The 15,678-nt window shown below is 44.5% G+C and overlaps 1 protein-coding gene across 5 annotated transcripts in view; it reads right to left on the bottom strand.

Moving 5' to 3' along the window:
* Positions 1–15,678, bottom strand: part of mib1 (MIB E3 ubiquitin protein ligase 1) — a 50,828-nt gene that overhangs the window by 22,179 nt on the left and 12,971 nt on the right. For all 5 annotated transcript variants that reach the window (XM_084008571.1, XM_084008573.1, XM_084008574.1 and 2 more), the window contains exons 10-12: positions 15,050–15,157; positions 14,727–14,924; positions 14,447–14,598 (exon numbers count right to left, since the gene is read on the bottom strand). In XM_084008571.1, the coding sequence (XP_083864697.1) occupies positions 14,447–14,598; positions 14,727–14,924; positions 15,050–15,157 (458 nt within the window). The remainder of the gene's footprint in view (positions 1–14,446; positions 14,599–14,726; positions 14,925–15,049; positions 15,158–15,678) is intronic.

The following is a 15,678-nucleotide window of genomic DNA, read 5'->3' as shown; positions in this document are numbered from 1 at the left end:
TTCTGCATTTTGATTGGCCATGTAAGGTCAAGTTTTGAGGAGACACATTAGCTTGGGATCCATTTTGCCTCGCAAATGGTCAATTCTTGTAAACGCCGTGAAGATGATTTAACCGAAAAGCTATAAATCGCAGTGACAATATATTAATTAAATTGCACACTTAAATATATGCAGAATTATCTCCGCCATGAAAAAGGCATGAGATAGAATGACTGGGAGCGTGTTAAAAGGCTTATCAAATCAAGGAACAGAGAATTACGGCACTTTTTTTTCCTGCCTCGTGAAAATACACTTTGACAAATGTTCGTGCTGTATTGCGGCTGTTTGTGCGTTTTCACAATCTCATTTATTACAACTGAAATGCGACAGTCTGGATTCCATACGATTCCCTTCGAGAGCATTGGCTTACACCTCCTGGGGGGTTTCTGCAGTTGAAATGCAGGTTGGGTAAGAAAGAGGACTTGTATGCCATCACTGGAGGTATACGAGGAGAGAAGACGAGAAAGTGAAAAAGATAGGAGGGCACAGAGGACATTGCTTTGGTACAGTATAGATGTGCCCCGTGATGAGACCAACTAATTAAACAGATTCTTCAGTGGCCGCGCCTCGGGAAAGCTTGAAAAAGACACTTGAAAATTAATGAGAGCTTAAAAAGGAAAGAAAGCAGCCCAAACTTGTGTGCCTCCAAGGTGAGGTTGCCACTTGTCTCCCTGCATTGCCAAAAGCAGTATAAATAAATAAATAAATAAATAAAAAAGGGAAAACAAAATAATATTTCCTGCCGTCTAACACCCCGTCTGCACTACGTGTTCACCCGTTCCATGCAGTTATTTTAAGTATAGAGGTGAGCACACGGAAGCTCTACCATATGAAGCGTGTTCAAGCTCTATTTAGAAAGAAGAATGATAGAGACGGGGGGGTCAAAAGGACACAGAGACTGAAGGAGCGGTATCGCTGGAGTTGGTGGTGAGGGATGTAAAGCAGGGGAGGGGGGAAGGAATCAAGAATATACAAGTGGAAGCATGACAGACCACTTTATTTGGAGCTCCTAAAAATAGCGCAGCAAATGGTAGCAGGGGCTAGCCGGCCTAACGCGCCGCTCTCCTTCCAGGCCGGTGGAATCGATAGGCAGGGAGCCATAGGGGAGGCTTCCCGGAGCCTGTAGCCAACAGTTGCTGAGGGGGAGATATAGAAGGGAGGGAGGGGGGAGGCAAGGCGAGGAGCAGAGCGGAGCGGAGCGGGAACTATTTTTTGCACTGCTTGACTAAATATGGTCAGGGAGGTGGTGAGACAAGACACAGGAGCAGCCCGGCAACAGGGGCCTAGGCATGCTTCAAATGCTTGGCTTCCCACAAAGTGCTAACTGCTCAGCTTAGCCCTCTGCACTGTGGGGTAGGAAGCTGTTGGGTGGTTGACCTTGTGTCCTTAATTTGTTGCCACTGTGTTCTTCCTGTGCTCTCTGCCTCCCCCCCCCCCCTGAAACTGCAGCATCATCTCTACTTGATCCTCCGCTAGTAAAAAGGTGACCCTGGAGATGCAATATTAAGAATGCATAAGCTGCATACAGACGTTTCACAAGCGCAAAGAAAAACATAAACTCAAAAAAAAAACCCACCAAAAGATATTACAATATCCTCCGTCTCTGGTCCCCAACAATGGTAATCAAATTTGCATGGATCGTGAGGGACTATTAAAAGTACAGCTGTCTTCTACCGCAGAGGAACATCCACCTCTTTTTTTTTTTTAAATACCTCCATCACAATCCTGCTCTCAACCCATTCAGTAAACTCCCTCTTCTAAGCTGCTGTATAAAGTTCCACTGAATAATAAAAGCGCATTTTAGGAGCAGAATAAAGCTCTGGGGCTATGTGTGTGTCGATGGAATAAGAAAAAGGCAGGGTGGGAGGACGGTTGGTACACTTTCTGCCTCCTCCACCGACCAGGGCATCCTCCCAGCTCTCTCCCTCAGAATGCACATGATGGAGAGGAGTGTGCTGCAGATTTTTTTTCACCCCTCCTTTTCCCCCTCTCTCTGCCTCCCCCTTTTTTCTCAGATGGCAGCTCTTCATTTCAGCTCTACGTCTTCCTCTTCTAAAAAGGTATGACTTGTGTTTGTATGGGAATGTGTGAGCATTGGGCTGTGTGTGTGTGTGTGTGTGTACGCGCACTCGCTCCTTCTCTCCTTTCCCCCCCACCTCCGCTCCCTGACTCTGGTGCTCAACCCGCCCGCCATCCCCCTCCTCCCCCCAATCATAGAAGCTGATTCAGCGAGTCAGGCGTGCACCCGGCACACACGATGGCTGCAGCAGCTGGAGCGCTCTCTAGGTCATTATGGCTCTCTTCACTACGGGAAGAGGAGGAGAGCTGTGGAAGAGAGGAGGAGCAGCTCAGATAAGAAACTGATCTGACAGGTAATATATGCTCTTCCTTCGCTTTTGGACGGAGTTTACCCCTGACGGGCCTTGACGTCTCCTGTCCTGTCTCTTCACTCTCTCTTTTTCGGATGCGATCAGTTATTAACCGCATGGTTTGCCGGTGAGTCGCGGGGGAGTGGAATGCACTGTTCTGCTGCAGCAGCAGCAGCAGCAGCACTGGGACAGAACTTAACCAGAGACAACCTTTGAGCTTTTTTCCCCCCCTTTCTCTTGTTCATCTCTTCTTAAAAGAAGGAAATAAATAAAGCTTTATAGAAAGACAAAATATGGAGAGGGAGAGGATGCAGTTGGAGGTGGAACAGGGAAACGGGAGGCTGGGGAGTTGCTATGGTCCACATGGATTTTAGCCCTGTTTTTTGCACTCTCCACTCTATCTCTCTCATCTTGTTCTTTCTCCCTCCCTCCCTCTCTTGTCTTGCACACACACTCTCTCTCTCCCCCTCTCTCTCTCTCTTGTGTTCCTGGCACTGGCCGGACATGCTGCAGCAGCAGAGCTCTTTGGCTCATTAGGCTTCATGGTTGCAGCCCTGCCGCTATCTAATGACGGACTTGTTAACTCAGACCTGCACTGGTGTGGAGAGGCATTCCCTTATGCACAATTCGCCCTCTGCGTCTGACACCTTCCAAGATGTTTTTTGTCACCACAACCAGGATACTATAATTAATGGGACTTTTAATGTGTTCTTTTTTTTTTTTTCTTCTTTTTTAAATATCTTTTTGGTTCTCTTTCGGTGCTGACCAGACCACTTTTCAATTTAACTGAGGGGCTGGGTTCACTGCCATTCTTAATTGATGGGAGGTAAGTTTGAGGACGCGTCACACTTTTAAGTCCAAGGTTGGCGGATTGGGGCAGAAGGACGGAATGTTGAGACCAGAGGGATGACGAAGCATCAGAATAATGAACGCAAGTCGGGAGTGCTGAACGGGGGGAAAAGCGGATTCACGGCACACAGCTGTGAGAAGTGTATTAACACAGATGGGGGTGGGGGGGTGAGGATGGGCGGGAGGGGATATTGGGCAGCAATGGTTGGCTGAGTAGATGTGTGTCACTGGCTGAACCCACAGCACTTAGGGTAGTAACCCAGTTTCTTCTCTCTCTCTCTGTAACGGATTGCTATAGGCTATAGGCAGGGCATGCAGGGCACACAGTACTGCAGTGCTATCGCCCAAACCAGAACAGACACAACACGTTCCCCAACCTTCATCCCGCGGTGTGTAGGAAGGAATTTCACCCCCCCCCTCCCTCTCTCCTATTTGCTCACCCTCTCGGGTGGCTGTGACATTTCCTAAACAGGACGTCACACCTTTAGGACCAGGCTCACCCACTAACTGTCACCTCCAGTTCAACCTTCCCTCATTGCTATTCCAAACCCTTCCGCTGCAAAAGCATTGCACCAATTTTCCCCATTTATTCCATTTAAACAGCAAAGTCTCCAAACTTACACTTAAGATAGCCTTCCCTCATCCATTTTTTTCGTTTGACGCCCATTGTCTCCGCACGCAGTCGACTGGCTAGCTATGTGTGGTTGGAGGCAGTGTCGACTTGTGGAATGTGTTGGTCCGGGGCAAAGATTCATTAGAGACTTGCCGAACAATTCTCGCCAGCATGTAAATGGTTATTGATCCTTTTCCACCTCCTCTGCAACAGAACAGCAGGTTTCTCTGTAAATACAGACAGGTGAGGTTTGATCCGAGGAAAAGAGAAGTGAGAGGTGACCTTAAAAAAGTGATCTATGTAGAACAAGATACACCAACATAGGGAGAGATAGAAATAGAGAGAGAGAGAGAGAGATAGAAATAGAGAGAGAGAGAGAGGTGGTGGTGCTGGTGGTGGGTGGGGGTATAGCCAGGACCAATCCACAAGTGCTGAGTGGGCATTAGCGCCTTCATGTGACCTATGGCCTGCCTCTGCGCCTAAAGCCCAAATCCTGCTCACAATAGCTTCCTGTTCCACTTGGATCACCCTGGTTTTCAAACATCAGCAGGCACTCCAGCTAGCAACTGGGGACGATGCTGACACAAGAGAGATGGGGGGGCAGGCAAGAGCTACATATTGGTAAAAGTGAGGGGTAGGATATAGAAAGTGGGGGTGAAATAGGAGAACGAGGTGCCGTTATGGGAGGCGGACTGAAAGTGGGAGGAGAGAAGTGAAAATGTTTAGTGTGTCAGCGGGGCCAATCAGCTTATAGGTGCACCCCAGCTCTCAGGACACACGGTCCAGAGCAGATGATCATCATTAAAGACAAGGTGCACACAAAGGCACCTCACACCACGGACTTTCTATCAAGAAGACAACTCTTCCTCTCTTTGCTGCCTTTTTTTTTCCCCAACGCCCTCATCTACCTCTTCAACATTTTTTTTTTCTGGAAAGAGAAAACTACCACCTTCTAACTGCAGCAAAAAAAAAAAAAAAAAAGAAAGAAAAGAAAAAAAGAAGGGAGTTGTATTCTTCTCCCCCTCCGATCCTCCTGGTTTCTCTCAGTTGTCTGGAGGACAGTGGGGTCACTGGGACAGTCGACTATGGTATGGACTGCAAAACTTCTGTTATGTTCAGGGGCGGGGGGACTGGCTGTTCAGCCTTACATGGCAACCAAAGGAAAGCCTTGAGTGTTGAACTGAATTTACGCTCAAAGTCACCTTACGGTGCAGACTACCATACTTGGGAGGGAGAACGGTGAGGAAAAATTGTGCTGCTCATAACTTCCTGACCTTGGCGAAAGGTGAGAACATTTCATACCTAAGATGACCTCCTTGGTGTACATACTTCTTTATGTACCCATATGAACATATGATAGCTATGGAATGTAAAGAAGTATGTATTCTTGGTGAGGTGCCTATCCTCGTTCTGGGAAAATGATGTTGGACAGCAGTGTCTGTTTGTGCTGTGCAGATTGTTAATATGACTGTGAACATGGTGTGAGAGAAAATAGCAAGCAAAGTATTGAAAAAGAGAGGGTGGAGAGAGAGCGAGAGAGAGAGAGAGAGAGAGGGGGGGGGGGGAGCGAATGAATGCGAGTGGTAAGGCTCATACATTAGCTATACTGTCTCTGGGCAGTCTCACTGCAGCAATATTCACTGTAGGGAACTTACTGCTTTCTAAAACTGGCTGACTTGGCCAATAAAAACCTCTCATCCAAGACATGCCGTCAATTCATTGGACAATTATGTAAGTTAGCGTCAAATAATAGCGATCACGTTTGGAGCTTGCTCCGTCAGCAATGTGAGTTTAGCGCACTACTTGCCACCAACACCAACTTTGGGCAAATAGTCGCCTTGTGACATCGTCATAGGAACAGGGCCTCCTTTCATTATCGGGCGATTTTACTGCATTACAGCCCTTGAAATTCAGCCAGCTGCAACTTAGGACCAACTTCAGCAAGCAGTTAGTGGTATGCTGGAGCTGCTCCTGACCATTAATACCATAATCTTTTCCAGTGCTCCCGCATGGCTAAAGGGGGTAAAGAAAGCAAGGTGAATTGGACCAAAACTCTGCCATTGTTTCTGGCTTTTTTTTTTTTTTTAAACATGCAAGTGAACGAGGAGGAAATAGTTGCTGAGGAGGCAGAATGAAGAGGGACAGAGGTTGCTGCTGCTGCCACAAGCTGGCTCTATCCTACTGCTGTATCATATGGCTTCCGTGTTAACAATCTTGTGTGTTTAACGATGACTGCCCTCCCTTTATGCCCTTATCCGCACCCCCATCCCACATCAACCCGGCTGCCCCATGCTCCCCTCCCCTCCTCTGATTCCTGCTCTCATTGTTCACGTTTGCTATGCTTGCCAAATGCTTTGCTGGGCTGCATGGCAGTCAGATTAGACCATCAAAAAGTGACAATGCAGGATCAGAGTCAACTCTGGCCTGTCAGCTGATTCCAATTGTTGACTGCTTCAAACAAATAAAAGGCAACAGAATATGGACAGAGGCAGAGAGAGAAATGAAGCGAGAGGGGGAGGCGGGGAGTAGTTTGCATGGAGAGCTATTCATATCTAGCACTTTCACCTATTCTGACCCCCTCTCCGGCCTGTGCTGGGATCATAGTCAATCCCTGTACCAGTTTTAGCACATGTTTACTTCTCTTTAAACCCCTTTCATGTAGATACACTCCTCTACTAAAGGTCATTTGTTCCATTTTGGCTCTAGCTTGCAAACCAATGACAGAAATAATATATACAATAAATATAGAACCATTAAGACTATTATAATACAAGTCAGTAAATCAAAACCATCTGATCAACAAATTAGATAATTAGTGGCACAACAATATTTAATTGAAATAAAAACAAATAGACTATTTGCAGTTAACCTTGGATGAAACTATGAAATTAAAATCACATACAATACCGTATATAAATCGTTTTGTTCATACAATTTGATTAATTTTAATTACAATGTTGCCTTCAAAATTTCTCCCGCAGTGGAGCGATGAAAAGATGTACGTATGCCACAAGACATTTAATTCTGAACTGATTAATATGCCAAGATGAGATAACATGACCGACACCGAGCGTCCCCACCGCTGACAATCTGCATTCTTTTTACCGGAGTTCACTGACAAAGGTTAAGAATGATAATAAAAGAAATGAAAAAAAAACATCTATTTGAGGAGAGCTTAAGAGAGATTTTTCCACCCATCTGCACGGCATTCTGACTAGCTCTCTTTCCTGTCAAGGCATCAGAGGCGTATAGGAGTGCACGGCTTGCAGTGCATGTTTCTCCCAGTCAGTCCCTCAATAGCAACGACCTGCTGTCTGAGTGACAAACACAGCAGATGCTGACATTATCAAATGCTGAGTGCCTGTCGTCTCCCCTGCTTTTGCCCTGTTATGGCCCTTAGACGAGGTGAGCAGCCTGGCCACCTGACTCTGAGAGACCCAGAGACTGGGTGTGTGTGTAAGTGAGCAAGCATGAATGTGCATGTGTATGTTACAAATAGACCTGCCTGTGGTGTGCCATATCAATTGGCCCTACATTGACCTCCATCCTGTCTACAAGCAGCGCTGTGTATCACTCAGCTGTCACTGGCCACTCTGAGAACCTCATTTGTGCCTTGGCAGAAAAGTCAATAATTATAACAGCTGACCTATGTTTCATATTCCTCTCGAAAAAACCGTGTCAAAGGAACATTTATTATGATTAATGATAATGGAAACTATCTACGAAAAGGCCAAATAAATGTAACATGATTGTATCTAAATTCAAATATAGCATTGAGATTAAAACGGAAAATAATACTATGCATGGCTAAAATATGTGTAAGCTGTCATTCTGCTTTAATGGTAGGAGTGGCTTATTAAGTTTGACTGCAACAACCATAAGCGTTAGGCACACATACGCCAAAACATAATCAAAGTTCTCTACGTGGATGCTTCTGTGATCATTTTTGTGTTAGCACATGGGTTGAATTCAATGTAAAATGTTACAATTCTGTACCACCGTAGAGCCGGGAAAGAGACATAAAATAATCTGCCCTCAGTCACTGCTCAAACAGTACCCTCTACACTACAAATCAGTCTCTAGGACTTAAATGACTGGTTAAAATTAATGTTGTGACTTGACACCCCAGAGTGCTGCTGTAGGGGCATGAGTGAGAGAGCTTGTGTATGTGGTTATGCCTCTGCATTTGTCTGTTGGCCGTCTCGGTGACCGCAGCGGCGGCATGCTTGCAGCAGGGCCCATCTGTCAGAGGCTGTAATTGCTTCATGACTCCAGGACATTTGACTCAAGTGCACTGCCACAGATTATTATTATCCTTTTCTCAGGGAACAATTTTTCTCGCTCTCTGGGAAGGGGCAAGCATAAAACTTAAAAAGATAGCGAGCAGGATAAATAGACTGCCCGGGAGGCAGCAAAGGAGAAAGTTAGGTAAGGTTGATCAACTGTACCTATGTGTTATTGGCGTGGTGGTAAATGGGGTGTAGTGTGCTAAATGTAATGTGTCTCACACAGAGTGGGTGAAGGTGAACAAGCATGAGAAAAAGCAGGAGAGAAAAAGGAGACACGGCATTGTCCATTTCAACTTGTGGGTGGACACGTGTAATGAGCCACATCTCGGGGTTTAATAAGATGTTTAAATGCAACATGGCCTTGATCTGCTGAGTGTGTATCTGTCTCTTTTTTGGATTAAACTTTACTGCAGCAGAGCCTTTGAAACAGGCAGTTCCCATGTCTCTGAAACAGTGATTCCACAATGCTTTGCTAAAGCTGGTAAAATGGAACCAAATCACCTCTTGAATGGATTTGGTCCCCTTCAACCAGCTGTAGCTATGCTTTGATGACTACAGGAGCTCCTACACTGAAATGGCAGCAGGCCATTCCTTGATGATCACTGGCTTATGGCTTTCCTCTGCAAACAACATCTGGAGTGTCCGGTAATTGTCATGTTCAATGCACAACCTGTTTCATTTTTTTTTGACTAATAAAGAAACCAATCCAAACTTCAAAACACTGGTATGGTCCGCTTTCCTGACTGTTAACTCTCTGCCTACAACGAGATTGATATTCTGACCACACTATCAATGGCTGTTTCAAAAATAGCAGGGGGTAGATGTGCGGGGTGTGCTATTTCAGAAACACAGCACTCATATGTCTGTACAGCTGTCTTGCTAAGACACCCCCTAAACTAAGTCCTTAACTGTCACTGGATGCTAACAGCCAATTACACTGTGGGTGGGAATACGCAAAAGAAGAAAAAACGGAGACAGTCAATGCGGCTCAGCAGGGGTGCAGTGGCATTGTAAAGTGAGCTAAAGAAGAAATAAGACAATAAGGATACAAAAAAAAAAACGGGTGCAAAGTATAGTTATTAAGAGATTGTACAATGCACACTTTCAAACTCCTGCAGTGACGTGGAGGTAAGTTGGGTTAGACAAGGGCGAGATGCTCTAGAGGACAGGAGCTGGACGCTTAAATCACAGGAGCAAACCGCTCACAAACGCTCACAGTCTCACACATTCACTTGCCGTTACCGGAGAACAGCCAGGCAAATCAGACCAAACTCCCTTCACGCTGCGCTTCCTGACCACCCCCCTTTTGCCTTCCTAATTAGGTACTTAACACTGTGTTAAGCTGACCTTTTCTTAAACTCAGAAAATATGAAACAACCACCACAAAAACAATCTGAAATGTATCTAAAAGCTGTAATTTATCCAATTTGTCTCATTTTACAAACTGATTTGAGGATGTGGGTGTAGCATATATACATTATTCATTAAAATCACTGTAAAAAGCACTGTATTCTCCATTTATTTTGAAATTGAATTGTTTTACAATCTACCAATAACCATGATATCTATTTGGGTAACGTAAGAGGCACTAGTTTACTCAATTACGTTGTCGGACTTGCTTAGCCTAGTCTGAAATGAGCAAGAGAAAGGGTGTAAACTTCCTAATTCAACCATTGGCAGCCATGAAGAACATGCAAATAAAACGGCAAGCCCCAAGAAATGTGAAACATTGAACATATTTCACAGATTTGCCTCCATGGGCCCACAACACATTTTCTAGTTCTGATCTCTGTTACAAAACTACAATTATGCTGCTATCTTCCTATTAGTACTGATATCATATTGAGAATACTGCATTTTAGAGCATAGTGTGAAGCGTGGCACAGGCCTCGATTACCATATGGGGTTTGCATGTATGATACCCTATTAAAACGAAAGCTGAGCTCTATATGAGAGAGGGAGGAGGGCAAATATTACAAGGAGGTGACACGTAAAAGGGCACAGACCGCCGCTGCAGGGCTTGTTTGGAGCCCGTTTATGAGTCATGGGCTATTAATCGTATTGTTTACAGTATTGTAGCAGCTACTGGCTTCTAGCAGCCCAAGGGAAAGACACAGAGACGAGCCAGGCGCCCCTTGCAGGCTTGGTAAACACACAGAGGGAGAAAACCAAATGTGTATGTCCTAGAAAATCCTTTACTCAAGACGTTACTACTGGTTATAACAGCACTTTCAATTTAGTAGCAATTGTAAAACTTAACAACTAGCTCTAATTTATGAGGAAATGCTCATAAACACACTCTGCAGCAGGTGTGTGTGTGTGTGTGTGTGTGTGTGTGTGTGTGTGTGTGTGTGTGTGTGTGTGTGTGTGTGTGTGTGTGTGTGTGTGAGTAATGAACAAGGTGAAATATAGTAAACTCCACAGTTCTTGCTGCACCCCTGTTGGTATACTTGATTTGTCTCTGTATTTGGGACTGCAAGTAGAAAGATTCATCTAACACCCACAGGGTTCTTCCTATGCGTCCTGCTCAATCTTCTTTCCACCGCTGGAAGATCCACCCGTGCTCTTAAAACACCCAGGCACATTACACGCGCACACACACACGTGCACACACACGCATGCGCACACACAAGCTAGCATTTGATGTTGATAACTTCTATCACTTACAACATTTACAAAGAGAAAGTGTAACAGAACACCAAGTGGAAGCAATTTTCCCCCATTTTACAGGAGGCGTATTGTAATAACTTTGATGAGAAATGATTCATTAGCTCTTGTTTAAGCCCTCTATGCCAGCGCTTTCTCTCATGGTGCCCAATCTTAAAATGAGGAGAGAGAGCGGACCTACTATCAGGAAGCAATAATAACATCAATCATTAACAAGAGGGGCTTCATATCGTACCCTTCATCCAAGGGGCTTCCGATCAACTTTCAACTCCAAGCACTCCTTCATGACAATTGTCAAAAGGCCCTTTTTTAAAAATATGATTCTATGGTAGGAATTCCTCTTAGCACTCAATCGAAACAACTGCCTCTCCACTAAAAACACACCAGACAAGGTACTTTCATTTCAACCTAGGGAGAGATTTTCGATGGCTTTAGGACTTGTGGACTGTCTCCCCGATATTGCAGGAGCTCGAGCGTGAAATAAAAGTAAATGGGCAGACTGGAGAAGGCAACATATATCTTCGTTTCTCTGAAGACAAGGGGACAGAGCGTGGACTAAAGCAAGCAACGCACGCACACGCACGCACGCACACACACACACACACACACACACACACACACACACACACACACACACACACACACACACACACACACACACACACACACACACACACACACACACACACCAGCAGCCCTGATACAGAAAATACTGTTACACCAGCACTTTTTGCTGCTAAATCAATAAGTGCTACAGCGGGCCAGCTTTCTGCTCCTTTACATTCTGAATCCTGGTTTACATACCCATTACACATCCATTGCATTTTAATATCTATAATGCAAGCAATTGTGTTTACTCTCTGCCCATCTGTGACCTTTCCTAAATAAGTTTATTATTATTCATCTAAGTTTAAAAGCTGTGAAATAACACACAACACAGTAGCCGAGAAATATCGTTTCCCTCACATACTACAAGGTAGGGGTGGGACTTCTTGCTATATGGCCAATTTTGAGTGGGATTTTTATATATTTCTGTCATTTAGCTGCCATAACTTGAGCAGGATTTAACATATGGATTAATCAGAGATTTCCTTCTCTATATAAATACATTTAGTTACAGAATTTTAAGGATCATCAGTTCTGGAACCTGCTTAAGAGAATCGTCCAGACAAGCTAGTTCTAATTACTTACTTTACTCTACCTATTTATACTTTGTGACTTTCTTCTTATTTGCTTGATACCATTTCTGATTCCGAGCACTCTATTTAAAGTGCTATGTAATTTATTTTTGTCCCAAATTATTGTCCTTATTGTTGTTAAATTGCTTGTTAGCATGAATAAAACCTTCCCATACAATCTGTATGTTACTGTTTGCCACTGCATTTCAATGGAGATTAACCCATTGACAACTGATCTAAGCAGTGTTTTGTGTTTTTATATAGTTATTCGTATGTCTTAGTCAGTCAATCTACAAATTAAGTTGACAGTGGACCACACAGGAAACGGGCACTGGCTTTAGAAAATCTTTTCTGCCGTGTGCCAGAGGTGGAGGGCTGGGCCTGGCAAGGCTTGTGGCAGGTGTTCCACAGCTCTCTGACCTCAATTCCATTTGTCCTCATGCCAAATAAATGAATGCCAGTGAACGCCAGCGTTCCATGCCAGTGAATGACATTTAGCCTGGGATAACCATGCTCAAGCGCGACCATACACGTACACACCGAAAGCACTCGGCGCGGGGAAGCAGCTGTTAAGTTTTCTCGAAAAACCGCTCCAGTCTATAACACTGACCCTGTAACATCAATGTCCATTAATTTAAGAGACCCCGGATGATCAACCTGATACAGACAGCCTTCTAACTGAGCTATCTTTAACAAGATCATGTTTGAGAGACAAGAATAAAGCAACCGACGAGTGGAGCAGTAACCCCCTACAGCCAGAAATAGCTATGGCCAAGGACAAGGCGAACAACTGCTGCTGCTGCACGGGCCAGCCGCTTCAGGCCAGCCTCTGCTCACAACACACGGTGACGGACCAGAATAACAGTAAAAAGGAACAACAAATGAACTTCAAGGGCTATTAACTACACTAATAAAGAAGTCAACGTAAGACAGATGCTTTCAAGGCCTCAAAAGGTAGTCTAATGTCAATTTGAGCCCATACCATCTGTTGTGGAGAGGGATGAAGCCTATAGGCCTGCTTCAAACTTCAATCAATGTCGGTCTAAATCGAAATCCTAAAGTAAATCTTATAGTAATATCAAATGTGTGTCAGTGAGGTAGTGGAAATTAACTTCTTAACACCATTAAATTATTTGTAATAGTTTTAAAACTAATTTTAAAGTGGACGTGAATCTGTGGAAGAATTTCAAATATCCACATAAAAGTGGTAGATTTATTTTTAGATTTACTACAGATTCAGAGTTTTGGAAAACTTTAAAGGGAAGCAACTCTGCAGTAGCGTAGTACATAACATGTTTGAGAGATACTAAAACTTTTTATCTAAAGTGTTTACATATTTTCATTGGAACAAATTAAATTATGTGATAACAGTCGATGATAAATAAAAGGCAGACTGTAATGTGCCATGCTTTTACACACTTTTGATGGTGAACCTTTTCTAATTTTTAATGTCAATGACTGGACCTAGGCTGGCTGGTTTAGAGTTGTAGGTGGTGAGCCCACTTCTTTCATTCCAACTGAGGATGGTTAGTTACTGATTAAGTTAATATGAGGATTCTTTCTGTGTGTTGATTTTGGAACTCCCTGTGGAAAAAAGCTGTAGTGTTTTCATACCCCAGAGTTCCCTTTAGAAAACCCTATTACACTGCAGCAGGATCTGACAGTCTGCCCCACACAGTCCTGGTACTGGTGCTACTGTGCCTCCCTTCCCTTCAGCCTGGCTCCAACAGCATGGTGTTGGCTCCCAGCAGAGACCAGCGGAGCAGCGGGGCAAAGCGCTGCTCTTGGCCAGAGGATGGCCCGCTGGATATAGATCTGTCCACTGTGAGCTGGTCACTGCCGGGAGCCCTGCTGGAGGACTTTCTGAAGAGTCTGTATGATTTTGTGTGGAATCCGACCCGGGGGCACCGATGACAAGCATGAAGAATAACTGTAGAAATAGCCAATCTTCTTGCTGATGGTCTTGTTTACTAATGTAGGCCATATAGAACTATAGCCTCTTTCTGCTAAGAAGCAAAACATGAAGTGTAGTGGATGTATTTTTGACTAATATTTTCAAATGTTTGACTATTAAATTAAAGCCGTTTCAGTTTTTCTGAACATGCATCTGTTGAGTTGTTCTATAATACTCACGTCTTTATAATCCACACAACATGAGTACTGAAACACTTTTACGGTTTGACTGTTAAACACTAGTCCGATGCCCATTCATAATTAGGGCTAAAATTGTGCTCGTGCCACCAAACGGATTGCTCAACCTTTGATATCCATACTTTTTACTGCACTGTGAGATCTCTTTTCGTATTAAGGAGTCCTTTGCATCGATGCTGAATCATTCAAGAAATAATCAGTGTGTGCGCTTTCAAGGGAAGAGTTTGTGCGTCTGCATTTCCACAGATTCCACTTCCACAGCTAGTAGGAGAGCAGGACGGTGTCTCATACCTGGGGTTTCCTCTCAGGGCAGCATGATGCAAGGCATTGAAGCCGTTATTGTTGGTGATGGTGACGTCAGCACCAGCCTCCAGCAGCACCGACAGCATGTCATCTCTCTTCTTGCTTATGGCATCGTGCAGGGGTGTGTCCCCCTCTGAATCCTAAAAAAGGGAAATCTTGTGTTACTTCATTGTCTCGTAGTAATCTGTGATTCAAACTCTGGCCAAAATTACCTCTCTACTCACACAATGCATTTTTTAACACGTAAATAAGTTGCAGTGATAGATACCTGAAGACTGGGGTGGCAGCCAAAGTCCAGCAGGGTTTTGACCACCTGCAGGTGGCCCTTGTTGACAGCTATGTGTAATGGAGTCTGCCTTCGCTTGTTCCTGGCATTTAAGTCAGCACCGCCCCTCTGCAGCACCTCAATGACAGAGCCCTCATCACCAAAGGCTGCATGGTGCACTGCCCGGTCTCCATCTTTGTCCTGAGTACAGTGACACACCCGCATAATGACTCAATGGATTTTTTTTTCCTTTAGTGAAATACACTTACATCATTGTGATAAGTAAGAATATGGATGAGAGATGAGAAACATTGCATGATACGAACCTCAGCTTCCAGGTCCACGTTGTGTTTAAGCAGCAGCTTTAGGACATCCACGTGACCATTCTGACTGGCTGCCTGCATAGCAGTGTGTCCAGCACACTGTCCATTCACCTGTCAGCACATGTGAGAATATGGGTGCGTGTCATTGTCATGTTTCATGTTTAGATATGCATCTTTCCGAATTAGCCATTCACCTGAAGGACTAAGAGCCTGGTGAGGGCGTGTTTAAGCGTTTGTATGTGTGGATGTGCATGCGCGGCTATGTGTACATGTTTCATCAGCAACTGCAGCACTGCAAAAACTCAGATCATAAATATTAATGTGGACTCCTTTGGGAGTCTCGAGACGTCTCTTGTCCTGGCAGGCGGATCACTTGGCCAAGCTCAGTGTGCTCAGCTTTAAGCAAATAATTCCACTGAAAGGCAGTAGGGCATCTGGCCAGCCTTCGCCACTGACATACACACTCATTCACTCTCTTGCTCTCTAAGTGAGGACAGTATGGTAGACTTGACGTAACCAGTTCTCATAACCTATACAGGGCGTACAGGGCATGGGCTTCTGCCATGTGGCAAACGGATGTTTTCCCTGGCTTGTGGCCTGTGTCAGGGTTTGTAGATTTCAGCTTGATTTAA

This window comes from Eutrigla gurnardus (genome assembly GCF_963514095.1).
Source record: "Eutrigla gurnardus genome assembly, chromosome: 4".
Taxonomy (NCBI): Eukaryota; Metazoa; Chordata; class Actinopteri; order Perciformes; family Triglidae; genus Eutrigla; species Eutrigla gurnardus.
Note: the sequence above shows the minus strand (reverse complement) of the source record. Positions and strands in the feature narration are given on the sequence as shown.